The following is a 26,842-nucleotide window of genomic DNA, read 5'->3' on the forward strand; positions in this document are numbered from 1 at the left end:
GACAGAACAGCCAGACCAAGCCACGCTCCAGCATCTTTTATTTTCATGGGTGAGAGAATCCCTGTGAGCAGGGGCAGGAAGAAGTGGGGTTTGAGGATCAACTGTTAGGTTCTGTGCCCAGGACACGGGCTGCTGCCTGGCGCCCACTCTCTATACAATCATTGACAGCAACCCCCTCATACGAGGCTCCAGCCAGAGTCAAAGGCAGCTTCTGAGCAGCCAGGAATTGGGTAGCTGACTCTGGGAAGAAAAGATAAAAGGAATGTTACAGCTGGGGGTCTATTTTCACAGCTCTTCTCAGCCCAGCTGCTTTCCCAACTTACCCAGTTTTTGCCAGTGGCCTAAAGTATACTGGGGGATACAGTTCTGGGGAGAGAAGAGGGGATACAGGGAAAGATTATCACTGATGTCCCAGGCCTGGGTAGACAATGCCTCCAGTGGGTAGCTGAGGAGTGTTTACCTTGTGTAGATGGACCAAGCAGTGACTTGGTGGCTCCTTCAGTCCTAACTGAGTGGCAGCTGCTTTCTCTGCCTCCTTTTGGAACAGCTCCTGAGATAAGACACTGCCCCTGGCTTCTAATGTCCGTAACCAGGAACCTCCCAACATCACCTAAAAAGGGAATACGGCACTGACCAGCCTGGCCTTACTACGCTGGGGCACAGAGGAGCTCTTGGGAAACTCCCACTAAGCAAAGCTGCCTTCTCTCACAGTCACTCTGAGGCCAGGGGGACTCCCATCCTGCTCAGGGAAAGCAACTGAGTCATACACGATTCCCAGGATGCCTGGGTCTTCTGAGGATGGCACCAAATGTCCAAATCCCTGGAGAAAAGGAAGAGACTGGGTCAGGAGGGAAGAGTTCCAGTTGAGCCCACATCTCCCCTTCTTCTGTGTCACACCTGGACAGGCAGACGAGCTCCTCGGTACTGCAGATTCACCACAGCCACAGACACAGCAGTGATGGTACTCAGAGCGCGAGCCAGCGGTGCCGCCTCAGCAGGGAGCAGCTTGCTGAGCACTGGAGGAGAGCAGGCAGAGGCCTGCCTCAGGAGGCATTCACGCTTCAATTTTACCAACCCTCCTTGGGATTAGACTCCCACAGGGTTGACCAGTTCAGGGGCATGGCATGGTCCTGCTGGCCCAGAAAGAAGCTACGTTGCCTCAACCTGGTTGGAGAAGGGGAGGGTGACCACCACATTACCTGAAGCTGGAATGGCACTAATAATGTGGTCAGCCTCCAGGTTGCTGTCCCCTAGAGACACCTGAGAGGAAGAAAACATTTAAAAGACACAGAGGGCTTCCCTGGCGGCGCAGTGGTTGGGAGTCTGCCTGCTGATGCGGGGGACGCGGGTTCGTGCTCCCGTCCGGGAGGATCCCGCGTGCCGCGGAGCGGCTGGGCCCATGAGCCATGCCGCTGAGCCTGCGCGTCCGGAGCCTGTGCTCCGCAGCAGGAGAGGCCACAACAGTGAGAGGCCCGCGTACCGCAAAAAAAATAAATAAATAAAATAAAATAAAAGACACAGAGATCATGGGAATTTTGCCTTAGTTTCCCAGGCAGGAGAGAGACTGGGTGCTGACTCAGGATGAACAGACTAAGTAGTCAGCACAAAAATCATCCCCCCATTACTCCAGGAAGTGGGCCAGACAAAAGCCAGTGGGCTACTCTGAAATGTTTAGTGGAGCTCAGTGGTTCTTGCCCCTAGCTGGGAGCCACTTATATATATTCTATCCACAGGTTTGGATCAAACAGGTCTTGGAGGAAGGTCCACAAATAAGGCCTAGGAATGTGGAGTAGCCCATATTTAAATAGCTTCTAGGACAGGAGAACAAGGAGAAACTCCAGTTCTGCCGGCTAAAGCATTTAGACAAAGTTGGAAACTCTAACAGACAGGTTCATTACACTCCAGGGGGCTCTCCTACCTTCCAGCACCCTTCTGCTTCGAGGCTGAGCCCACAGACTGGCTGGCCTCTGAGAACACTGACACCCCTACTAGTCAGGTGGGTGTTAAGGGCCTGAGGCAATGTCTCCAGCCCTCCACGGAGTGACCACTGGCTCCAGCGCTCAGCCCGAGCCTGGCGAATAAGTGCTGAGTCTGGCTGTGGGCCCCGCCCTGCAGAGGAGGAAGTAGAGAAGAATCATTAAAATAACACACCTTGCTTCCAGTCCCTCACTCTGGCAGTCCTTAATATCTTCAACCCTTGAACCAACTCCCCCCTCACCTGCCCCCAGCAGCAGCCCCAATAATATGGATCGATGGGTTTGCTCAGCTTGGAAGAGACTGGGAAAGCAGGACCTGATGCTGAGCTCACGGCTGTTGCCTGCAAACACTCCACGGCAAAGACTGTCCATGGCTAGAGACGCCACCTTAAGGGTGAGACTGGGATTGAGAGGCCAAGGAATAAGTTGCACTAATTTCCACTGTCCCTGCTTGGCAGAGAATAGGGGTGGGGTGGGGTTTGGTTGGAAAGCAGTCCCACTATTACAGAAAGATGGAAAGGAAATGAAGGCATTCACCCCCAACACTGAGTTTGGGGGGGCTACTGGGTATGAAGAGAAGAGGGCGTTTTCAGATGATACAGAAGAGGCCCTAGTGGAAGGTTTGAGTATGGGGATCTGCAGCTGGTTTAGGAGGGGAGGGATTTGGGGGCTTCTGGGCAGTGTTACCTCAGGACCAAGGCGGCGCTGGGCGAAACTGTGCACAGTCTCATCAGGGTCTTTGCCCCGGGGTGTAGTCAACTCCTTCAGCCCAGCCCAAAACAGAGGTTTGGAGAAGGGAGGTGAAGGGCGGAGTAGCCCCCTGCATGGAGGAAGGCACAGTGAAGAGGGAGCTCTGATTTAACCCCGCAGCTCCAGGGGGTCATTTCCATTCCTTTGGCCCCTTTTGCTGGGAGGGCTGACAAACCGGAAGATGAGGAAATGGAAAGGATGTGAGGATGGAAGCGGAGAAGGATGGCAGTAAAGAGATGATAGCATTACCTGATGCCAGAGGGCAGGGCGTGCAGGGCGCCACCTACATACAGGAACCTATTCTGGGCAGCTGCATGGTCTCCCCGGACAGGCAACACTTCTGAGTCCAAGCCAAGCTCGGAAACCTGCTCCACACGTCCTCAGAAAGAGCATAAACTAAGGAAAGGACTGACCACCAAATCTACTTGCTCCCCTTCACTCTATTCTCCAGTGAAGGTCCCTCCACAACCTCTCCTAGGCATTCCACAAGCCGCTCACCATGAGCAGGGTCCGGGCTCCCAGGACTCCCGCCGGCCGAATTCCTCGAGGTCCAAGTTCAAAAACAGCACCATCTGGCCCTCGTACCGAGCGGATCCAGCCTCCCAGGCGCTCGCTGCCCTCCACCAATACCACCTGGGGACAAGAGGGAGACACTGCGGCCTATAGCCGCGGCCGCGGCCGCGGCGGCGTAAAGGGTCAGGAGGGGAATGGGGCGGCGCATTCCCTCTTGCTGGAAATGGGACAGGAGTATTAAAGGAGGCTCCCTCTGGCACGGAGTGGGGGCACTCACCTTGGGGGGACAAGGGGCCCGGCTCAGGTGGTAACTAGCGGCCAAGCCGCTGATCCCTCCGCCCAGCACGACCACGGTCCGGCCCATGGTGAAGCCTGCGGGTGTGGAGGCGATACGGACAGGCTGACCAGAAGCACCCTGCTCTCCAGAAAACCTGCGGGTTCCGCGTTCCACCCCCGGCCATTCGCTGCTTTAGGGGAAACTAAGGCCGAGCCCGCGGATGGGGTGGTGGAACTGTGAGGTCCCCGCCCAGGGCCTAGGACTCACCCACGAGAGGAACGAGAAAAATGAGGGGAAAGGAGGAGACAGAGGTCTCAACACATCATGCCGCCGGCATCCCAGGGGCGGGGGCTGGGAGGTGGATAAGGGCCACACCCACGCTATCTGCTAGCGCAGGGCTCTGGGCTCCGACCTGCCGCCAGTCTTCTCAAGCGCTTTCCGTCCCGCCCGCCCCCACTAGGCCTAGAGTTTCGGTCCGCTGCCTCACCGCCCGCCCCCCTCCCAGTTTTTCGGTCTCTCCGACTCTCCGTCCACTCTATTCTCGCGGCACACTCCCGACCTTACCTTCCTGCTCCTGGATTGGTGGGTCCTGGAAGGCCCCGATCACACTCACCAATGAAAACACTGAACCGGCAACGGCTCCTCCTCCCGCAAAGGCGGAGGGTTGGCCCCTGTAGAAGGTTGCTCTGTGGACCTGGAGGTTAGTTAACTGTTTCGATGCCAGGTTGGAGAGAGTATCCGTATCCATCACTGACTTCCCCTCAAGGCTGGAGCGGCGAGAGCTGCGTGCTGGTTAGCATTCCCCAGCTCGAGCTTCCCAGGCCCAGCTAGGCTGAGAACCCTGGAGGGAAGGCCTCATGAGCTTTGGTTGTAGGGAGAGTAGATAGGGACACTGGAGGCTGGTCCGTGGGGAGGTGGCTCCATAAACAGCTCCTTGATGGTAGCAACAGCCTGGACCTACGGGAGTTAGGGCGGCCCGGCAACGTACCGTGTTTATCAACAGGGGTCCTTGGGCACCTCGCTCTCGAGGGGGCAGCCCCCTACACCGGCAAAACCCGTCTACCCAGTGCCTGCGCTCTAGCTCCAGGCTTCCCTACAGCTTCACGAGTCTCAGACTCGCCTTCCCTTTTCCTCCCAATGTAAACCTTCACTGCGTGGTCAAACCTTGGCATCAACGGGTCCTGGTCCGGCACCTCTATCCCCACTCCCACCCCCACGGCTTTGAGCGCGCCCCATCTGTTCAGAAAGGGAACTGAGTCCCAGGAAGACTCCAATTCGGCCTAGTTCTGTATTTCCACCCCCTTTAAGCACAAATACAAATAAGGACATCATTTTTTCTTAATAAATTTATTCACAAAAAAAAGTGAGACTGTAGAGGGTCTGGGGGCTGTACACGGGCAGGGGCCTGGGGAGCTCTGTACATGGGGCTGGGAGACAGGGGAGCCTCCAGGTAGAAGGGTATTTTTTAATAAAAAAAATAATGGGAGGTACAACCACCCCCTCCCCCCTCCCCGATTAAAAAGACACAAAAATAGACGTCTCTGAGGTAAATGGGGAGCCTGGGGGCTTGAGGGTGTTGAAAGGGTTTCACAGGTGCCAGGGCTTAAAGGAGATGTCACAGGCACCGGGGTGGCTCCTGCATCAGTTGGTAGAACAGCACGTAGCCCTCACTGGATGCCACCTGGTTTTCACTGACAGGGGAGACACTAGGAAGAAGGGAGATGGGGAAGGAGGTGTGATCATTCCTGCATATTCCCCCCTCCCCACATGATCAACCTCACAGCATCCCGGTAGTGATGAGGAAAGACGCCCCCATACCCCCACACACACCCACCCACCGCCCGCCTTTTACCAGGCACTGTGCTCTCCTGGGGCTCCGTATTAGGGAAAGGTGTCAGGGCTGCAGCGGGAATGGGGCAGGAGTTGAATAGGAGGCTATTCTCACCGAGAGTCATTGTAGACATGCCAACCAGTCTGGCACCGGCACAGGGCTGTGTAGTGGCCATAGTGGACACTGCCCGAGTGGTTGCAAAGGGCATACAGCTGATATACGGGGCTTCCTTCGGGGTTAGAGATGACCAAATTCTATAGTCAGAGCTGTGCCCCACTCCCACTCTCTCCCTCCCCTTCACGGGAGCTCCTCAGGACCTTCCCTACAAGACTCACCGGCTTTGTCACTGGCAAAGTCCCCTAGGCTCAGTCGCTGCAGCGGGAAGTCTACACCTACTGAACTTTTCTTGATGGAGCCCCGGGAGGCGGAAAATCGATTAAGATCTAAGCTCTGGTTAAGGAGAATTTGGGAGGCAGAGGGCCTCTGAGGGGGGCTGAGGAATTGAATGTTGTCCACTCCCCTCCCTGAACACACATGGGGAGCTTGGTAGGGAAAGGTGGAGTGGCAGGCTTTTCCTAAGGAAAACTGAATTCCCAAATGTCCAACCTCTGCAAACATGGGGAATGAGGAAAAAGAATGAATGGGAGAAATAAGAATTTGAAGATTAGGATACGGAGCACGAGGATTCGGGGGAATCTTTGTACTGTCAACTTTTTGGTACTTCGTGTTTTCTGCCGACATTGGTCACACACCTGAGTAAATGTCAAATAATATAAGGTTAACGTGCTCCTCACCTCCGTTGGCTTTTCTGACACCCTGACTCACATACAAATTTACTATGCTCCCTATTACCTGTATCCTCTGGGCCACTGCCCTCTGCCCTGGGAATCCCAGGACATATCTGAAACTCCTACACAAACCCAGACATATATAAGTGTTATTCTTCATACTAAGGCATCATGCAACCCCTTTTACCCTTATGGAGCCCCCCCAGGTCTCCCACCCTTACTATATCCCTCGTGAACCCACACATACTGGGGCATTCTCCGATTCTAGCTCTTCTTCCTTGGTGAAAAGGCTGAAACAATCCCGCAGAGACACCTTGCCCCCAGCAAATCCTTTCTGGGGGGAAAGGAGAGTGAAGGGTCAGCATGTTCTGAATTTCCTTTTCCAACTCTTCTCAATTAATCCAAGCTTCATTTCTGCTCCAGAGACCCACAGGGTTCCCTCCCACGCTGGGGGTGGGTAGGGTTGGGTCACAGAACCCATGTCCCATCCACCCCTGGAATCTTCTGGAATCCCACCTTGGGGATGGGCAGGGACAGGTCACAAAAAACCTCGAAGGTCGTGGAGCGATACCCACAGGACTGGCACTTGAGACAACTTTTCAACTGGCCCACAAACAGGTCTAGATAGAAGCAAAGGGGCAGGAGAAACAGTCATTGTGGGATGCCTGAGATGCTTCCTTGGATTCCCATCTCTTCCCACCCGTTTGCCTGACGCTTCCTTTCCCACCACCGACACTCCTCACAAACCCATCACAACTTCTCCACATTTTCGTCATCCAGTCTTATTCCCACACCCCTGGATAGGATTGATTTTTTTCTGCCAAGCCCGCATCCCCCACACACTAACTTTCCCCATCACTTTGTCTCGTTCCATACCCACAATCTTGCTGTCCTCTCGCTCCAGGTAACGCTTCCACATTAGGTTGGCTCGGTCGTCATCGCTAGGACAGATCAAGGGAAGTGGGGAGCACCCATGAGACAGCAGGAACACCGGGCACCCCCAACACCACTGAAATGATCCACAGAGCCCTGTACCCCACTCATACCCCAGCTCCTTCTCTAAATTTCAAGAAACAGACAAAGGAGTAATGCTTCAGAAGACTTTCCGGGGAAATCCAAGGTGAGAGGAAAAGAAAGGAATGTCGACAAGGGAAGAACATGCCGTCTTCCTCCACCTGGCTTCAGACCCCTTAGGTACCTTGTTAATTAATTATCCCCTCCTCCGTCAATATGGTGACAGCCATAGCACTATCTTCTGCCTCCATCTGTGCCCCTCAGCCTCCCTCCTCCTCCTGCCTTCTTCCTACTTCTGCACTGCTTCTCAAACCATTTTCTGAGCTAAGTATTTCCTTGGACACTACATCCTCAATCTTGACTAGCTTACTTCTGTGAAGGATGAATGCTGCTGATAAACTACTGCGGAGGAGAAGGAGGGGAGCAAACTTACCTTAACTCAGGTTCTTCTAGCAGAGCCCCTCCACGGCGGGGTTGGGAGGGAGCTGGACTATTGGCCAGGACTGGCAGAGCCCGGCGGTCTCGTCGGTTGATTTCGAGGTGCAGCCGCTCCATGAGGAGCTTCAGAAACTCTTGGGCATCCTGCTGGCTGCAGTCAGACAAAGAACATGGGCAACCGACCCCTGCCTAGTCCACGGTCACTAACCCCTGTCCCCACTTCCTGGATGAAGAGCGTCTCAAGGCTCAGAATGATGCTGCTTGGCCCTACCCCCAGACAAGGCCAGAGAGAAATCCCATACCCTCCAGCTCTCCCACCTGTATCCAGAGAAGGAGGGAACGTATTTCTGGAAGACAGCTCGGAATCGAGTAGGATTCACAGCTTCACAGGAGTCAGGGTGCCACAGGGCACCAATCACATCTGCAAAGGCTATTAGGGTGGGAGTGGGGAAGGGAAACGGTGGTTAATGACTAGAAGAGGGAAGCAAGAGGAGGCTTAGAAGGTGGAAAACAACCTCTAGGAAATCAGGCACTGGGAAAAACAGATACACCTGCCAGCTTTCAGGGTTGGGGCCACTGGCACTGGCAGATGGACCTACAAGGGTTTGGGGAAAAGAGGACTTGTAAGAAGGGAGCAGGAGTTGTCGCCCCACCTTCAGTGAGCTCTTGGGCTCGGCCCCCTCCAGGCACCTCTTGCCGGAAGTCCCTTCGCAGACAGAAGTCCCGAAGAGGCCGAGTGCTGCTCAAACACTGTAGCACAGCATTCAGGAAGCACTGGGGAGCAGTAAAGACAGTGCCATTACCTCCCCAGACCAGTGCCTAGGAAGCCTTAGGAGAACTTCAGTGCTGTCCTTCCCCAAGTTTCCCTCCCCATGCCTGCCTCCAACACCAGTTCACATTCCTGTTAGGAAAGACAGGAGAATGGCTCTCACCGTGTTCCCCAGGTTTCGGAGGCCAACATGACCAGAGCCCAGAAGCAGTGTGTGATGAGCCTGGAAGGTCAGAGTACAGTCAGCACATTCCCATATATCCCACCTGGCGCTTTAACCTTTCAACAGCATGCTGCCCACTGCCTTCCCCACCCCATCCTTCAACCCCAAACTCTACACTTTTTCCGTCACTGGGTATTAGGGTCTCCCTACCTCAATGACCATGAGCAGTAAGCCTAACACAGCTGAGTGTACCACGGACTCAGCCATGGCTGTCCCACCTATTCCCCACTTACTCCTCTGCCCAGCTAGCCGGCGATGCAGCTCCTGGGGCAACTCCCCAAGCACTGGCATGGTTGCCCAGCTGCTCCCCACCCCCACCTTGCTACCCCCAAGGCCCCCTCCTGCACCCGTGGCCCCTTCCTGCACCCTCTCCTGATGGCTCCAATTGCAATCAGCCTAGCTCACTTAGCTCGGGAAATGGGCAACCGCACGAGCTCAGATGTTCTGAGCCTGCCCCTCTTCAGCTCCAGAGATTAATTAGGCCTAGGCAGCATCCTAGGAGACAAGGTACAGCAAGGGAAGGTAAGGGCCTGGGGACCCAAAGAATTCCAAATGGTTTATTCCTTGGGGACTGAAATGGCACACCATTCTGGGGAGTCACAGACAACCCTGGAAAGGGTCTATGAGGCTTAAAGTTACTTAAATAAGGGAGAGGAGAGTCCAAACTACTGAAATGAAGGGGGTGAAAAAGGAACTTGGCAAAAAGGGGAAAGGAAAGCCATATGATGGCAAGAAAGCTGGAGGCATGGAGGAACATGAGCATGGAAGGCGTGTGCTGGCAAGTCCTCACCATCTTGTCATCGGAGTAGAAAGGTTCAGAGGGCCGGGCAGATATCACGTGGAAGGAGCCATGGGAAGTAGGGGGCTCTGTCCGTATGCTGAACAAGGTGGGTGGCCCAGAAAAGCCCCCAAGGCGGCGGAGAGAGGTGCTACGTCTCAAAGTGGGTGGCTCAGGCCGGAGAGCCAAGCGGCTCAGTGCAGCCCCTAGCTCTCCAGTGCCGCGGTGCCCTCCCAAGGCAATCCCCATTGGACGCAAGTCCCCACTGCTCACAGACTTGGAACGGGCTAGGTTGGTCCTTGATGGGAGAGGCAGAGCCACAGTTGGGGGTGGTGAGCCAGGCAGGGGAACTCCATGATCTGCCCGAAGCGGGCCTCTGGGACGAGGGCCTGAGGTCCGTCCCCGTCCCAGCTCCAGTTTCTTGAGCCGTTCCTCAGGGGGACCTGGCCTAGGAGGCAGAGGTCGTAACACAGGGTTCGGCCCAGGGCCTGGGTTTCGGCGCTCCTTGCTCCGGGCCCTGGGAGCAAATGGTAGCTTGGATCCCACTCGGGGCTGGACATTAAGAGGTGGCTCTCGGGTCCGTCCCAGGCGGTGCTCAGAAGCCTGGGGCATTGTGGACACCACAGGCTGGACCTGAGAGGAGAAGAGACGATCAGCGTTTGAATATGGAGGGAGGTGGGAACCTAGGCTGCCATACTAGCTACATGCATGGAGGGCAGGAACCATGTCTAGTGTATCAATCATTGTATCCCCTGTGCCTAGTATAGTGTTTGGTACAAAGTAAACACTTACTATCCATTGAGTAAATGAATGAATGAATGAATGATAGCAGGCAGGGCTTTGACTCTTTCTACATTCCTCACGCCCTTCCTGCAGAATATTGCTTTACTGGAGAGCCAATGATAAAGAGTTCCTATCTTGGCTGTCTTTATAATCTAGGTGCTCATGAAGGTTCCCCCATACCTGCCTAGTCAAGTGGGATGTGCTCTGGGTCACTTGGGACCTCTGGTCAAATAGCGGTGTGGATGCAAGTATAACAGCCCCAAGGACAGCATTCCATTCTCAAACCCCTGCCCCTCCTGGCTGCAAATGAAGCACACTAAAAAGGTTACTCCCTCCCCCACCTCTGAGCTCCAAAGTGGTGTTGGGGCTCAGGGGCTGTGGCGGGGAGGGAGGACGAACTAACTCCCTGACCCCTAATCTCTGCACATCTCCCACCACAGGAGGTTTCAACCGGGTCCGCCCCCCTCGAGGGCAGAAAGGCCGAGGCTGCTGATTGGCTACGGGGTCCAGCGGCATATTCTACACGATCCATGGATGCTGGTCCCTCCAGCCCAGTTCTCGCAGGCCTGCCGGGCCCCCAGCACCTCTGCTTTTGGGGTGGGCGATCTCTCGGGTCTGGAACAGTCTTCCCTCGGCACCCCCACACCATAACGCCCCGGACCGTACCTGTCCCCGGGTGAGGCGGCGGGGTAGGCCAGCCGGGGCCAGGCCCCAGCTCAGGGCCACCCCCTACTACCCTCGTGCAGCGCCCCCGCGGGCCCGGCTGCAGCTTTAGCCGCAGCTAGTGCCCAGATCTCTCCCACCGCAGGGGCCGCCGCCATCTTTGTTGGTCCCGCCCGGCCACCGGCCGCCGGCTTCACTGTCTCTCAGAGCGCCTGCGCACCCACACTCAGACTCCGCCCACCGGCTTCCTCGGCGCTTGCGTGAACCCGCCCCCTAGGCTCCGCTGCCGACACCATGGAAACACAGCCAACTTTAGGACCGCCAGTTCCCAGCTTTGGCAAGAATTGTCTTTAAACCATCGCTCCAAAGCAAGTCCCTAAAGTAGAGTCCCATCGCCCCACCCCGTGGCTCTAAAGGATATAAATCTGACAATCGTAGTATGGCCCCCCGGCTTGCAGCACAGATCCTTCCCAGGGAGCAGGGGTGCGAATGCAGGGCCTGGGTCCAGCCCACAGACCAGTGAAGTATCCACATAGGGTTGGGAAGATCCCTGGAGGGCAGGGAATACTGGCCCTGCAAAACCAGTCGTCAAGCATCTTGCAGGCCAAAGCGGTAGGCTCCCTGCTAAAGGACAAAAGCAGATCTCAGCAGCAGGGAGAGCAGTCAGGATTTCCTTTCATTCCCCAGCTCCAGAACAGAGCATCCTCCATTTCCCCTTCCCTCCCGAACTAGTATAGTTGTACATGTGCCTTGGGTCTTAGCCTGCTGACCCTAAGCCTGCTCACCCTCTATTAACAGCCACCAATGAGAACCACAAGCCAAGCCACAAGAGGAAGCAGCTTTTATTGATGAGTTATCTCCAGAAACCAAAAAGACTATGTACCCACTTTCAGTCACCCCCTATCCCTCCAGGACCTCACACTGCTCCACCTGGACAAGGGATATAAATTGCCTTTTGGTTTTTCAAGGCCCTAGTCTTTCTTCTTCCGTGTAGCCCAACTTAGAAATTCAGCAGCAATACCGTTGTTTTTTTCAGCAGTGTCTGCAGCAACTGTTGGTACTTAGTAACAATTATGGGTGAAGGGGTGTGGGGGGAAGTGGTTAGATGAGTAAAAAGAATGATGCACAGGAAAACAGGAGCGTAGCCTATGGAAGGTCCCTCTGTCCTGCCTCAGTGGATTGATCCTTCATTGGCTGCATTTCTCTTTATGCTGAATCACTCCCTTCTGAATCAGATCGGGGATTTCCACTGCCAGCCACGGACCCAGCTGCAATACAAGGGAGACCCTGTGAGATTACTACCACCCAATCAATGCCTCTTATTCCATCAGAAGCTCCTTCCTAGAGATATTCTAGGAGAGCACGCCCAAAGGAAAACACTGTTATTCCTTGTTTACTCTCAGTTACTTTTCTTATACCACTCAGGACCTAACCCCTTCTCCCCTTATATACCAAATACTCCAAACTTACCCCCAGAGCCATGAGATGAGCTAGTCCAAACTTAGGCACATTCCTGGCCCACAAAGGCTTAAAGTGATCAGTCAGGCATATTTTGCCACCCCTATGAGAGGGACAAGATGATCAGAAGGTGTTGACATGCAAGGTATACCATAAAGCACAGCAGGCTCTTGAGAGCACAGGAAGACTACTGGTGATCGGAATTGAGAACAAGGTCAGCTAAGTGCTTCGCCCAGGCTTGGCAGAGGGAGACCTGGAGTATCTCTAGGCCTGCAGACTCTGGGAAAACTCCTGCCTCAGAGAGTTCTTCCCCAAGGCCTTCTTTGACCTTTTCCCATCTCCTATTCGGTCCTACCTGTACATCTTTGCTGTTTTTCCATCCAGTTCAGGGACTGCGATTTCTGGAGCAGTAGTGGGATATGTGATAGGAATCTGGAAGAATTATAAAGCTTTAATAAAACAGAATCAGAACAGAAAGGAAATAATCTAATCAGATATACACACTTCTTGGTTGAACTGAAATCTTCCATAAACTCATCAAGCAGCAGTCACACACCAGGATTCTGGACATGGAGATGAATAACTATAACCTACGCTTGTTTCAAACCTCAGCTTTTCCCTCCCATTTAAAAAGTTATCTTTGGTCCCTCCTGGTTAGCTTGTTAACAATCACCTAATCCCTCCTGTTCTACTAACCTCCATAATTCCCACTCCATCATACTCACGTCAAACTCGATGTCAAACTCATATTTGAGGAGGTCATGGATGTACCAGCATTTTCCAAACCACCTGTAACACAGACCAAACCTCAGTGCAATTTTCTCATTCTTCTAATACTCAGATGACATCTTCTTGGCTTAGGTCACCAGCCTGGGAGACTCGTGGGTTGGGAATTGGGGAACTCTGGAGTTGTGGGAGTGGAGACCAGAAAGGGGCAGGAAAGGCCTAGCAGTGGGCTCTGGGACACCAAAATGCTCAAGCTATGTGGCATCCCCACCCTCACACCTCCCAAGAGGGTCTGCCTACCGAGTCCCTTCCTTGTTGGACTCCAGTCGGAACCAATCATTGTCTGCATTCTTGTTGTTCTCCACGTACTACAAGTAAGAGAGTGAGGTCTTTGAGGGGAGTGTTGAGGTCAAGGGCAGTCCCCCTTCCCTCAAAAGAAAAGTGTGTGATTACTTCCTCTCTTAAGCACCCATATGCTGATGACTTTTAAATCTTTATCTTTAATCTAGAGCTTTTCTCAAAGCTTCAACTCCATTATCCAACTGTGTATTGAAATTTCTACCTTCATTCCACAGGTACCTCAAACTTGGCAGTCCGTTTCCCTCTAGTCTTTCAGACTTGTTTCTCCACTGCACCAATCTCAGTTGGCAGTATTAGCATTCAGTCACCCAAGCCAAAGACCTGGGAATCATTCTTGACCCTCCTTCTCCTTTACTCTACAAACCAATCTTTTACAACGTCCTGCTGATTTTACCTTCTGAATATTCTTTAAATCTACCTCTCCTCTCTATCTTCACCATAACTCCCAAGTTTAGAGATCATCATCTTTCTTTTGCCTAGATTAATGACAGCCTCCTAACTTCAATCTTATCCCTGTCAATTCTATTTTCCTCTCTACTGCCAGTGACTGATCTAAACCCAAATCTCATCGTGTTACTCCTCCGCTTAACATCCTTTAAAGGTATCCCAATGCCTCCAAGATAAAATTCAAGTGCTCAAATCTATTTGTCAAGCCTTATCTACCACTCCCTGCCACACTTTGATGCTCTAACAACTCTGATCTACTTGTGTTTCTTCATATATGTCATGGTGTTTCTAGCTTCTATGACTGCTCATGCTGTTCCTTTTGCCTTGAATGTTCTTCTCTTACCTTCATGTTTTATCAGGCCAACTTATGTTCACCCTTTAAGCCTCAGCTCAAGCATTGCCTCTTCTAGGAAACCTTCCCTGACCAGACCCAAGCTGGATTTCGGTATCTCACCTCCTGCTTCAAAACATCTTAGCAATTTCTCAGACTCCTTCTCCCTGTTTCTCCACATAATGTATTATCATGATATGTTTCTGTCCACCTCCGTAGGCTCAATTTTATTCGGCTTTGGATGCCCTTCCTAGGTACTTGGTGTACAATAAATGTTTTTTAGTGAATGAATACATGCATCAGGAAAGCTGCTAGCCTTTGAAACAGAGACCACCGCAAGAAAGTCAAATTTTCTTCTCCTTCCACAGAAGGGAGATTAGCTCAGAAGATGGCTCGTTCCTAACCCTGAGCTCAGCTCCTTGTCTCTCTGCAACTAATATCTACCTGAATTTTTAGCTCTAACGTGGATTCCTCCCTCAGGACAAGTGAAAGAGGGAGCGGAGAGACGCGGACCAGGACTTAGGGCTCCAGGAATTCCTTTTGACCACCTCCCCTACATCCAGGAGAGCAATCACCTGGGGCCAGGAGGACACGTCATTCTCCGGGGCGGCATATCCCCCAAATAACTGCTGCTTTCAGTCAGAAAGTCTGGCGCCACCGTGGCTCCTAACCTGAGTCTCTTGGGAGGCACCTCCTCCCCACCGCGCTTCCCTAAGTCTCCCAGCCCCGCAGTCGTCCAATATCTATGAATTCGTAAAGTTAAACTTTAAAACCGGAAGCGGCTTCCACACGGAGCCTATTCCTAAGGACACCAGATTACCCGCAACCCTTTTGCGACGCGGTTGGCAGTAGAACCACAACTGACCCGGATAAGAGACTGATATTCCTCCTTGAGTCTCTGCACCCACAACTCCCGATCTCGAGGTCCGGCATTGGTCTTCAGCACCGGGATCTCAGACACGACACGCCGGGTGGCCTCATCCGCCATCTTGGACCAGGGCGCAAGAGAAACACGGAAGTGGTATTACCTGCAGTTTACATTCAGGGCGCCTCCATCTTTACTACTGGACGATGGGGAGTTGGGCTGCCTTGAAACTTCTTTGAATACGATCTTTATTTTATAGTAACGAAGAGAAATTTGTCACCTGATCACTTGCTTATGGGTGCAACGAGAAGAAAAGAATGGAAACGGATGTCTCTGTCCTGAATATAATTAAACCGCAGATTGCTCAAAGGGTGACTTCCGCTCATGCTCAGAGACGTAATCTCAGAAAACGCTTCCGGACACTTGAAGAGTTGTTACAATTTCAGGCAGTTCTAGGCGCTCTTCTGGACGCTGTCATCCTAAAACGCGCGATTCACATGTTTCGGCTTCGAATAAACTTCTTTAACTTATTGTAGTTCAGCTGAGATAGCGGGGGGCCAATGCAGTGATCCATTAGGAGGGTAGTAAACTCCTGAGAATTGTTGGGAACCGTGGAGAATCAAAGTATATACAGTCTCAGCCCTGAACCGTTAACACAATTGAATTAGAAAATACTTAATAAATGCCAAAGGAGTTTAGAGGTCACGGGAAGACTTGCCTTAGTGTAGCTGAGGTATTTGGGTCTGGAATGAACTCATCTAGGAAGGAATCATGTCTCTTATCTCTAGTGCATGGCACACAGTAGGTACCCAGTAATCCTTTCGCGAAATTTGTATCTTCCAGTTGATTTTCAAACCTAAGCACATTATTTTTGGCCTTAACTTACATATCTTGTTGCAGTGTTAATCGTTCCAACCCATGGCAGTAATTTTGGATCAAATCCCATTAATCATCAATTCTATAGTCTATCTACAACTTTAATTTCTAATGGCTGAAAACTCCAGTACAGTGTTGAGATGAGACAACCTTGTCTTGTTCTGATTTTAGAAGGGAAAGCATTGTCTCTTCCTTAAGTGTGATGTTACCTGTAGGCTTTTCGTGGATGCCCTTTATCAAGTTAAGGAAGTTCCCTTCTCTTCCTAGTGTTGAAGGTTTTTATCATGAATGGATATGGATTTTTTTCCCAAACGCTTTTTGTTTATTCACTGAGATGATGATGTGGTTTTTGTCTTTTATTTGCATGCTATATATTTCTTTCTTTGAAATATTGGATATTGGATAAGGGTAAGGCAAAGCTTGTAATATCTCACTAGAGTTCTTTCTCCTAGAGAAATAAAGATTTATTCCATTTAGGGTGTAGGCCCTGTGGTGTGGTAGAGTGCAGAGATTCGGAATGAGCCTTGCAATTTAATTGTCATAAGACTTTAGAGACGGGGGAGAGAGAAATGGGGAAACGTAGGTCAAAGGATACGAACTCTCAGTTATAAAAAGAATAAATTCTGAGGATTTAATGTACAGCATGGTGACTATAATTAATAAAATGGTATCGTATGTTTGAAAGTTGCTGAGAGTAGATCTTAAGCATTCTTAACCACACATGTGTAAACTATGTGAAGTAAAACTGCGGGGGGGAAAAGACTTTGGAGAGTTACTCTGTGAACTGCATTTTCTCCCCTATAAAAGGAGGATAGTAATGCTTATAGGGTGATTGTAACTATATATGCAGTGTCTCTTCATTCATTCACATAATAGATTTTCAGAATGAAATTCACATTAAATATATGGCAGGGCTTCCCTGGTGGTTAAGTGGTTAAGAATCCGCCTGCCAATGCAGGGGACACGGGTTCAAGCCCTGGTCCGGGAAGATCCCACATGCCGCGGAGCAACTAAGCCCGTGAGCCACAACTATTGAGCCCATGCGCCACAACAACTGAGCCTGTGCTCTAGAGCCCGTGAGCCACAACTACTGAGCCTGCATGCCACAACTACTGAAGCCTGCGTGCCTAGAGTCCGTGCTCCGCAACAAGAGAAGCCACTGCAATGAGATGCCCACGCACTGCAACGAAGAGTAGGCCCTGCTCGCCGCAACTAGAGAAAGCCTGTGCACAGCAACAAAGACCCAATGCAGTCACAAATAAATAAGTAAAAATAAATAAATTTATATATATATATGTATGTGTATATATATACATATATATATATATATATGGCAGTAATTTTCAAACTTTTTGTAATACTGGAGCCAGGTTAACAACAACAACAACAAATCTCACTTGGAATCTCAAAATATAAAAATGATCAGTGCAGAGCTGCTCTTGTTCAAGTGCAGGCAGAAGACCTCTAGCCTTAGAATACTTCCCCTATGGTAACAACACATCACACTTTATTGTTTAATTGTCTTGAAAGACTGTAAGCTCACAGTAGAGACTGTGTGTCAGTCTTGTTCATACAATAATACTGTAATGCCTGGCACAAAGTAAGTGCTCAATCAATATTTTTAAAATAAAGGAATATCTTGATGAGTTAGGTAAGCATCAGACAAGCTGTCACCTTAAATCTGCATCTTACCTTTTTTTTTGAAAATCACCTTATTAGACCACTTTGTAAAGCAGAGTTCATAATGCACGACAGCTGTCTCTATTGTAAGCATAGTTGCATCTCTGGAGAGAGAACCTTCTTTAGAGAAGTTTCTTTTTAAATTATCAATTTAGCTGATTCTTGCTTTAAGTAATTCTCACAAGAGATCAGAAGCTAAGGTTGAGAAGACTGAAAGAAGAGTGTGTAGGCCTGAGCTTCATCGTTTTTCAAAGGAAGGGCTCATTCATACACAATTCATGTGTTTATGGAGTTCTTACTACATTCAGGCATTGGAAATACCGTAGTGCACAAGGCAGGCAGAGTCCTTGCCCTCATGGAAATTGTCCTAAAACAGCTATAAAAAGGAACCTGACAGAATTGATCGGAAAACTCAATTCTGGGAAACACACTAACGTCAGACCATGGTTTTGATGGGATAGTACTGTTGAGTACATGAGGGAGCCTCTGAAAGTAGTTGAAAATCCCATTGTCAGTCATCATGGAGAAAGGTAGCTCCTGGGACAAAAGGAGAAATAAATATTGTATTAGGAAAATAAACCTTGGATTAGGAAATGAATTAAAAATTTTCCTCCTTCTGGTCTTTAAGGGGTTAGTCTGGACTCTGATATTCTGGAATATTACTCAGAATGGTGAGGGAAATACTGGTTCTCCTACAGGGAGGGAGCCACCCTATAGAGCAGGGGTCCCTAAGCCCCTGGGGCCGTGGACCGGCACCGGTCCGCACCCTGTTAGGAACTGGGCCACACAGCAGATGAACAGCGAGTGAGCAAAGCTTCATCTGCCGCTCCCCGTCGCTCGCACTACCGCCTGAACCCCTCCCCACCCCACCCCGCACCGGTCCGTAGAAAAATCGTCTTCCATGAAACCGGTCCCTGGTGCCAAAAAGGTTGGGGACTGCTGCTATAGAGGATCAGTGTAGATGAGTGGCCACTTTTGTAAAATTTTCTCCTTTATGATTGCCTTTAATTATTCTGGAGACTTCAGCAAAGAATTCTTGTAAACTGTAACCTGATCTCTGTTATGACGTGGGGAATTAGTTTCACACTTAGAGAACTTGGTAAAGTGAATGATAAAAACTAACATTTATACAATGCTTACTGTGTGCTAGGCACTGTCCTAAACGTTTTTAAAAATGAGATCCTTTAATTCTGGCAACAACCTTAAGATAATTACTTTCATTAGCCTCATTTACATTTGAGGAAACTGAGGAAGTCAGGTTCAATGAAAGAAAGCCCTATATCACACAGACACTAAATGGTAGAATTGGAATTCAAGCCCAAGCACAGTCTGGCTCTAGAAATCACATCCTTAACCAGCTTTCTACCATTTCCAGGCCAATGTGAAATTAGCACCAGTGATCTGAGGGGATGGAGGTGGTGGCAGGGGCTATTCACGGCCCTAAAAGGGAAGACAGCTATCAGTAATGAACCAGTGTTTCTGAAAACACCAAGAGAGACTGCAGGAACAAACGGTAGGGCTGCAGGGACATAAATGAGATAACAAACCCCCTCCCTGGAATGGGCTGATGTGTGCACAGGACCCTCTGAGGTGTTGGTATCATCCCTAGAGATTTTGCAACTATGGACTTTAACTGCAACCTACTAGCTAGTAAGATCTTGGCAAGGGTTGGGAGTGTCAGAGGATTTGGTTAACAAAGATGAAAAGACGTATTCTTTGGGGAGGAAAAACTAACAAGCAGTCAATTACCATAAAATAAAAAATCTCTATTCTGGAGGTATACAAAGTACTGTCTGAGTAAGTATTCCTGAGAATCAGGTAAGGCTGTTAGTATTTGAACTGGAACTGTTAGGATGAGCACATTGAATGTGCGGGCAAGGAGAGAGCAGGGTAAGTATGGCATTCTAAGCAGAAAGAAGAACATGTGTAAGGCAGGAAGGCATGAGGGAATATAGTATTATATTAATGACACAAAATATCTAGATCATTATTTATAACAGAAGAGGGAAGAAAGCTCCTAGAAACTGTTAATGTTATATTAACTATATGGAATATGCTATAGAGAAATATTTATAAAATAAGTGTAAAATCAGAACACAAAATTGTACATAGATATGGTTTTAAAATATTTACTTTTGAATAGGTAATACATACACCTGCTCAAAATTCAAAAGATACAAAAGGATATAGAGTGAAATGTTGTCTCCCTCTTATCTCATTCCTTGGCTAGTTCCCTTCCCCAGGGGCCTCTCCCCTCCAACTAGTTTTTTGTATATCCTTCCAGATATACTCTATGCACTTACCAATATGTACACACACACATTCTTTTAAAACATTTTATAAAAATCATAGCATACTATTCACATTTCTGCACATTGCTTTTTTCACTGAATAATATATCTTGGAGGCTGTTCTATATTAATACATACAAAACTACCTCATTCTTCCCCCCCTCCCCCTCTTTCTTCTTTTGTAGATGCATCCCATTGTATGGATCTACCATAATTTATTCAACAAGACCCTCAGGATGTTTATTTAGGTTGTCTTTTGCTATTACGAACAGTGCTGCAGTTAATAGCCTTGCCTACTCATCATTTTGTACATATGTAATAAATACTTAGATATGGAACTGTTGCCTCAAAAGATTTGTGTATTTTAAATTTTGTTAAATATTGCCAATTTGCCTCTAGAAAGATTAAACCAATTTGTATTACTATTAGCAATATATAAAATGACAAGTTTCCCCACCGCTCGCCCTCAAAAAATCAGAGTTGTTTTTGCCAATTTCATGATTGAAATGGAATCTCAAGACAATTTTAATATCCATTTCTCTTATTATGAGTAAGGCTGAATATCTTTTCATATGTTTAGGATCCATTTGTATTTCCTTTTCTGTAAATTCTTATATCCTTTGCTCCTTTTTAATTGTCATTCATTTTTTCTTACTTATTTGTATGAGTTTAAAAAATATATATATTAAAGAGGTTAGCCGTTTGTGATGAGTTGTAAATATTTTTCCCAGTTAGTCATCTGTCTTTGCTTTTGTTCAAAGTATTTTTAACCATGTGGAAAATTTTCATACATGAGGTCAAGTCTACCAGTCTTTTTTGCTTATAACTTCTGGTGTTGAGTCACCACAACAGTTTATATTATTTTAAAAAAATTATCCCATGTTTTCCTCTAGTACTTTTTCTCTTAAAATGAAAATGACTTTGTTTGTTCCAGCTTATTTAAACAATACGGAAAAATAAAATTAATTCAAAATCCTACCCCGAGACAAAAACTTCTATCATTTTAAGTATACATCCTTCCAGACATCTCTATGTGCACATTTTCTTTCTTCTGCTTTCTTTGGGTTTAATTTACTGTTATATAGGTTCTTTTTTTTAAATTAATTTTTACTGGAGTATAGTTGCTTTGTGTTATATAGGTTCTTGAAATGGATGCAAAGCTTATGAACTTTCAGCTTTTCTTTTTTCTTAATATGTGCACTTAAGACTATACATTTTCCTGTAAGCACAGCTTTAGTTACATCTAAGTTTTGGTATGTAATATTTTTATTGTCATTCAGTTCAAATTATTTTCTAACTCCAATTGTGATTTTTTGGGGGGTTACTTAGAAGTAGTGTATTTCACAACTTCTAGTTACTTTTTTGTTACTGATTTGTAGCTTAACTACAAATCAAGAAACACACTTTGTATAATTTTAATACTTTGAAATTTGTTAAAATTTGCCTTATGGCACACTATGGTCAGTTTTAAAAATGTTTCAAGTGTGCTTGAAAATAATTTGTAATTTAAAGTTTTGGAGTACAGTGACTATATATCTGCTTGTTGAGTCAAATTTGCTGCTCATGTTATTTTTTATATCCTTACTAATTTTTTTGGGGGGTGTCTACTGGTTCTGAAAGAGGTATCCTCTATCAGTGGATGACAGCAGTATATTAAATCTCCTATTATGATAGTGAATTTGTCTATTTTTTTCCTTGTAGCTCTGTTGCTCTATATAATATGAAGTTAAGTGCATACAAATTTAAAACTTCCTGGTAAATTGGACTTGCTGATATGAAGTGCCCTTGTTTATTTCTAGTAATGCTTTTGCTTTCAAGTCTACTGTATCTGTTATTATATAATTTCCTTTGGGTTTATATTTGCACAGTATACCTTTTCCAATTCTTTTACTTTCAACCTTTTTGAACCATTATGTTTTATTTATTTTTTTAATAAAATTTTTAAAATTAATTAATTTTTGGTTGCATTGGGTCTTCGTTGCTGCATGTGGGCTTTCTCTAGTTGCGGCAAGCGGGGGCTACTCTTCGTTGTGGTGTGCGGGCTTCTCATTGTGGTGGCTTCTCTTGTTGTGGAGCATGTGCTCTAGGTGCGCGAGCTTCAGTAGTTGTGGCACACGGGCTTTGTTGCTCCATGGCATTTGGGATCTTCCCGGACCAGGGCTTGAACCCGTGTCCCCTACGTGGGCAGGCGGATTCTTAACCATTGCACCACCAGGGAAGTCCCTGTACCGTTACGTTTTAGATAGTTTCTAGTATTTTATATTAATTACGATTGGCTATTAATACATGTGAAAGTAATTTTAAAGGGTATGTATAATCTTTCCACTGATCTAAGGTGACACCTTTATCAATACAAAATTTCCTCACGTATTTGGGTCTATCCAAGAACATGATATTATTTTCCGTTTGATCAAGTTCTCTTTTATGTGGGTAGCATTTTATTTTATTTAATTTATTTATACATTTATTTATTTAGTTTTGCTGCATTGGGTCTTCGTTGCTGCGCATGTGCTACTCTTTGTTGCAGTGCGCAGGCTTCTCATTGTGGTGGCTTCTTTTGTTGTGGAGCACGGGGGCTCTAGGCACGTGGGCTTCAGTAGCTGTGGCTCGTGGGCTCTAGAGCACAGTCTCAGTAGTTGTGGCGCACGGTCTTAGTTGCTCCATGGTGTGTGGGATCTTCCTGGCCCAGGGCTCGAACCCGTGTCCCCTGCATCGGCAGGCGGATTCTTAACCACTGCACCACGAGGGAAGCCCGTGGGTAGCATTTTAAAATTTCATTCATACTGGGAATTCCCTGGCTGCCTACTGGTTAGAGCTCTGTGCTTTCACTGCCAAGGACACAGGTTCAATCCCTGGTCAGGGAACTAAGATCCTGCAAGCTATGCGGCACGGGGAAAAAATTTTTCTTTTCATTCATACAGATCTTGCCCATTCTTGTTAATTATTCCTAGGTATTTTATCTGACTTGTCACTATTGGGTCTTTTTTTGATTATACCTTTAATTTATTGTTTATATATAAGGGATATTTATTTCTGCATGTTACTTCCCCTCCCAACCACCACTTTACTAAATTCTAGTAATAATTTTAAAGTTGATTCTCATGATTATATCTATGTAAATAAGCTATCATCTGCAATAATAATTACATTATTATTTTAGCTATATAAAATGTTTACAAATAGCTAAGGCTTGGAAGAAAACATTAAGAAATGAGGTAAAATGAGTTAGGAAAAGTCTTTTTGTTAGTTATAAGTTCACTAATGATTAGCTAAAATGGTAACAGGATTCTTAGTATTTTAAATGAGTTCAGGGCCTGCACACATGGTATTCTAGAAATGAGAAATATTTGTAAGTGAAATTGTTTTCTGTCTAGGTCATCTGAGGAACACACAATATAGCAAATGTCCACATTTTCAAAGAGGGAAATTCTAGATGGTGAATTCTGGAAACTAAAAAACTTAAGATTATTGATTCTTAGTCAAACTGTAGAAGTTATTAAAGAGTATTTTATGAATAGAAAAGAAAGCAGCGATCCCCAGATGCCTACAGTGGTTCATGGCGATGTGATTCAGTCTCCCAAGGTGTCGGCTCTTCCTTGCCTTTGGGCCTTTAGCAGGTATCCTCTCAGCCTGGGATATTCCTCCCTTTTCTTCAAGAAGGCTGGCTCCTTTGGGTCCTTTGGGTCTCAGCTTCCATGTAACCTCCTCAAAGAGAGCTTTCCCTGATCATTCATTTTTCTGTCACAGCATTCTGTTCTTTTCCTTCATAGCACCTATCTCAAATTAAAATGATATATTTGCTATTTTCTTCCTTAGTGTCAGCCTACCCATGTAAACTGTAAACTCCATGAAGACATGGACCATGTCTGCTTTGTTCACCACTCTGTATCCTATCCTATATGCCTATCACAGTACTTGACATTAGTAAATGCCTAACGTATATTTATTAAGTAAATGACTGAATGACTTTCCTTGTCAGTGTTACTAGATTAACAGACTAGAACATCATAGAGACAGTACATCTTGACTTCAGGAAAACATAAGTTTCCTGATATGTTCTTTGAAAAAGGTAGTGAATTTGCTAGAATATAGAATCATTTTTATTTGACTGAACAACCAACCAAAGAGAATTAATTCTCTAATTAGCTGGTGGGGTTGGTAAAACAGGGCTGTTTTTGTCATGGCCTACCTGTGGGATATCCAATGACTTGGAAAAATCATCCCCATGGGGGCAGCAGAGAGCATTAACAAAGAACCTCCTGAATTTCTGAAACCTGGTGAAAATTGTTATATATAAATATTAGGTAACATTTATCCGCTGCTCACAATGAGCTAGGCCCTGTGTTGACACTGCACATATATTATTTAATATAATCATTAAAACAGGGACCTATGATATGGATGTTATTTTATATTTGCCCTTTTTACAGATGAGAAAAAAAGCTCAGAGAAGGAACTTGCCCGAAGTCATATTAGTGAGGGTCAGAGCTGGCAAATGAAGGGAACAGGCTAAGGAGAATTTTGGACAGCAGATCATTAGGATTCAGTGACTGACTGTGGTCCCTACTCTTCTATTCAGGAGCCAGCAGACACTGGAATTCTAGCTAAGGGCTTACAGCTAGGTTTGAAGTACAACTGAAATTAGGAGCAAGTACGATGCTTGGGTGAAAATGAGTAGCTAGAGCAGCTTGGAGTTAATGGGAAACCAAGACCTAGAGAGGACTGTCAGGTCATCAAGTCATTGTAGGATAAAGTTCAAGAGGAAAGCCCAGGCAGGGACATAGGGATCAGAGTGGGCCTGGAAGAGTCAAGAGGATACTTGTGACAATAGGTTGCTAACAGGGTATAGAATTCCTTAAGGGGACATCTGGTTTAAAAAGATTTTAATTCTGGCAGAGCTGGGGAACAGCATGGACTGGGACCAGCAACCTCAAAAGAGTATTCAGATTAAAAAAGATAAGAGATCTACTATAATTTGAATTGGCAGTACCATTGACTGGGAAAAAAATATTTAGTAGGGACATAGTAGCTATCTGAAGGGCTGACATTTAGCTCTGATGTGTTGATCCAGAGGAAAAAAAAAATAGGACCAATAAATGGAACTTACAAAGAGATTTTTCTAAGTACAGGAAAAAAAAAAGGCGTTTCTAACCACTGAAAATTAGAGTGAATTGAGAATTAAGTGCAGGACATACTGGAAATGGGAGCATGTGAAAGGTAGCTGAAGGATGTCAGTTTAATGATTCTAGTGAAGGAAGAGATAATTGTGGGAAGAGAGTGTATTGAGAAGCAGAAAAGAATGGGATTCAGAGTCCAGTTGGAGGGGCCCATCTTTGAAAGCTGGAGGGATGTTATCTCAGCTGAGGCTCCAAGGAAGAGACAGGAACTGATATAAAGGAAGAGACATGAAAGGCGGAGGAACAGGAGAATCCTACATAGGGTTCTCAATCTTCTGAGAGTTTTCTCGAGTTTTTAGTTGAAGGAGAGGGTGGAAAAAGAACATCAGGCAAGAGATGAAGTTTTTGCTTTAACTGCAGAGATGATGTACAGTTTAAGCCAAAGGGGAACAGCTGCTTAGCTACACCTAACAAAAAATCTTAGTGTTTGAAATATTTTTTCTCAGTGCTGGGCATGAGAGTGCCCGTCTCCTTGGTTTAGTTAGTATTTATCCCATTTCACCTCAGGAAATCTGCTCAGCTCTCTTTATTGGCATTATGATCTCTTCAGCACCTATTATATCTCAAGGCTTCACGTTTTTTGTTTGTCTGTCTTTTGTTTTGGCCACGCAGCGTGGCATGCGGGATCTTACTTCCCTGACCACGGATCAAACCTGTGCCCCCTGCAATGGAAGCACGGAGTTCTAACCACTGGATTGCCAGGGAATTCCCAAAGGCTTCACGTTTTAAGAGTGAATTTCCAGGGCCCCCCCAAAGCAGAAAACTTTCCTACAAATGCAGTCATGAATGGACTAACTTAGGAACAGCTGGCCAGGCAACTGTCCCAATGTCTGGAATTTGTAAAATTTAGTTAAGGTTTGGCCCCAGGGAAAAGGATTAGGTCCTTCCAGTCCTATAAAGGAAGAGGGATTACTTTGAAGGCCTAATGAAGAAAAATCCCAGTCCTTCCTTTAGCTTTCCATTCTGAGTGAAGAAGGCAATCTATCTTTTCCCCAGAGGCTGCAAAGAGCAGACAGGACACCATACTATTAGAGAAGGGAGTCCTCAGCATGGACTCTCCTCTCTAATCCTCTAAATGGGGTTGGGTTAAGTTTAGGAGACGGGCTCATGGAAAGGAATTACTACCATGATGTCAAGATTGCTAAGTATCAAACCACTTCCGGACATGGGTAGGGAGAGAACATGATTCTATTTTAAGAAGTAGTGCCTGCATCTGCCTCTTTTGTGGGCTTATGTGGGTGGGGCACATCCCCCTTCCATATATCACAGCTAGCTACCTCTGTCCTGATGACTCGTCCACTAGGAAAAGTTAGCGAGTAATCTGTGAAGAAAATGAGAATATAGGGGAGGCTGTTTACAACAGAACAGAGTTCCAGTATGGGGTGGTGGTGAAGCGGGGGTAGATATTTTTGGCTTTTTCTAATGGATATCTCTTCCCTTCAACTGTGTAAAGTAGAGGTTGTTCATTCTTCTACTCCTGTAGGAAAGGGTGGCAGGGTATCATCCTTCTCTTTGCAATCCACTGCTACTTTCAGATGATTGTGCTCTCATCCTCTTGTAAAAACTCTTCCTTCTTTAAAGCCTATGACATTTGGCTCTACTACTCTTTATCCCTCATGCTTACTGAGAACTCCAGTGCCTATTAAATAACCTCTCTGGGCCAACTCTTCCTATCTGGGTGGTTTTAGGAAAATCTACGTGATCATTAGCTAGTTTTTGACCTTCTCAACTCCAACTTATACTCCTACTTTCTTTTTTGTTTTTAATTAATTAATTTATTTTATTATTTTTTATTTTTTGGCTGTGTCAGGTCTTCGTTGCGGCATAT

The 26,842-nt window shown here is 47.0% G+C and overlaps 3 protein-coding genes across 7 annotated transcripts; all 3 read right to left on the bottom strand.

Moving 5' to 3' along the window:
• Positions 1 to 27: 27 nt before the first annotated feature.
• PPOX (protoporphyrinogen oxidase) lies at positions 28 to 4,003 on the bottom strand. Of its 5 annotated transcripts, XM_082673156.1 has the most exons (13): positions 3,784 to 4,003; positions 3,517 to 3,611; positions 3,225 to 3,359; positions 2,976 to 3,091; positions 2,664 to 2,796; positions 2,219 to 2,363; positions 1,919 to 2,109; positions 1,200 to 1,260; positions 898 to 1,016; positions 710 to 820; positions 461 to 610; positions 324 to 366; positions 28 to 240 (listed from the first exon to the last, which is right to left on the bottom strand). In XM_082673156.1, exons 2-13 carry the CDS (start codon positions 3,601 to 3,603, stop codon positions 98 to 100), a joined length of 1,434 nt encoding a protein of 477 aa, XP_082529282.1. In that variant the 5' UTR covers positions 3,604 to 3,611; positions 3,784 to 4,003; the 3' UTR covers positions 28 to 97. The 5 variants fall into 5 exon arrangements, with proteins under 5 accessions (XP_082529282.1, XP_082529280.1, XP_082529283.1 ...); XM_082673154.1 differs by having other exon boundaries at positions 2,219 to 2,796; XM_082673157.1 differs by lacking the exon at positions 3,517 to 3,611 and having other exon boundaries at positions 3,929 to 3,943.
• An 894-nt stretch (positions 4,004 to 4,897) lies between these two features.
• USP21 (ubiquitin specific peptidase 21) lies at positions 4,898 to 10,957 on the bottom strand. Its single transcript, XM_082666805.1, has 13 exons — positions 10,807 to 10,957; positions 9,370 to 9,990; positions 8,520 to 8,579; positions 8,241 to 8,361; positions 7,906 to 8,017; positions 7,583 to 7,738; positions 7,012 to 7,076; positions 6,652 to 6,755; positions 6,383 to 6,469; positions 6,021 to 6,099; positions 5,683 to 5,790; positions 5,462 to 5,576; positions 4,898 to 5,222 (listed from the first exon to the last, which is right to left on the bottom strand). The coding sequence occupies exons 2-13, from the start codon at positions 9,967 to 9,969 to the stop codon at positions 5,132 to 5,134; spliced, it is 1,698 nt and encodes a 565-aa protein (XP_082522931.1). The 5' UTR covers positions 9,970 to 9,990; positions 10,807 to 10,957; the 3' UTR covers positions 4,898 to 5,131.
• Positions 10,958 to 11,633: 676 nt separating this feature from the next.
• UFC1 (ubiquitin-fold modifier conjugating enzyme 1) lies at positions 11,634 to 15,418 on the bottom strand. The gene is made up of 6 exons (XM_082653149.1): positions 14,991 to 15,418; positions 13,288 to 13,355; positions 12,987 to 13,050; positions 12,617 to 12,693; positions 12,274 to 12,364; positions 11,634 to 12,071 (listed from the first exon to the last, which is right to left on the bottom strand). The coding sequence occupies exons 1-6, from the start codon at positions 15,111 to 15,113 to the stop codon at positions 11,991 to 11,993; spliced, it is 504 nt and encodes a 167-aa protein (XP_082509275.1). The 5' UTR covers positions 15,114 to 15,418; the 3' UTR covers positions 11,634 to 11,990.
• Between the last annotated feature and the right edge of the window lie 11,424 nt (positions 15,419 to 26,842).

Source organism: Grampus griseus (genome assembly GCF_964374135.1).
Source record: "Grampus griseus genome assembly, chromosome: 1".
NCBI lineage: Eukaryota > Metazoa > Chordata > Mammalia > Artiodactyla > Delphinidae > Grampus > Grampus griseus.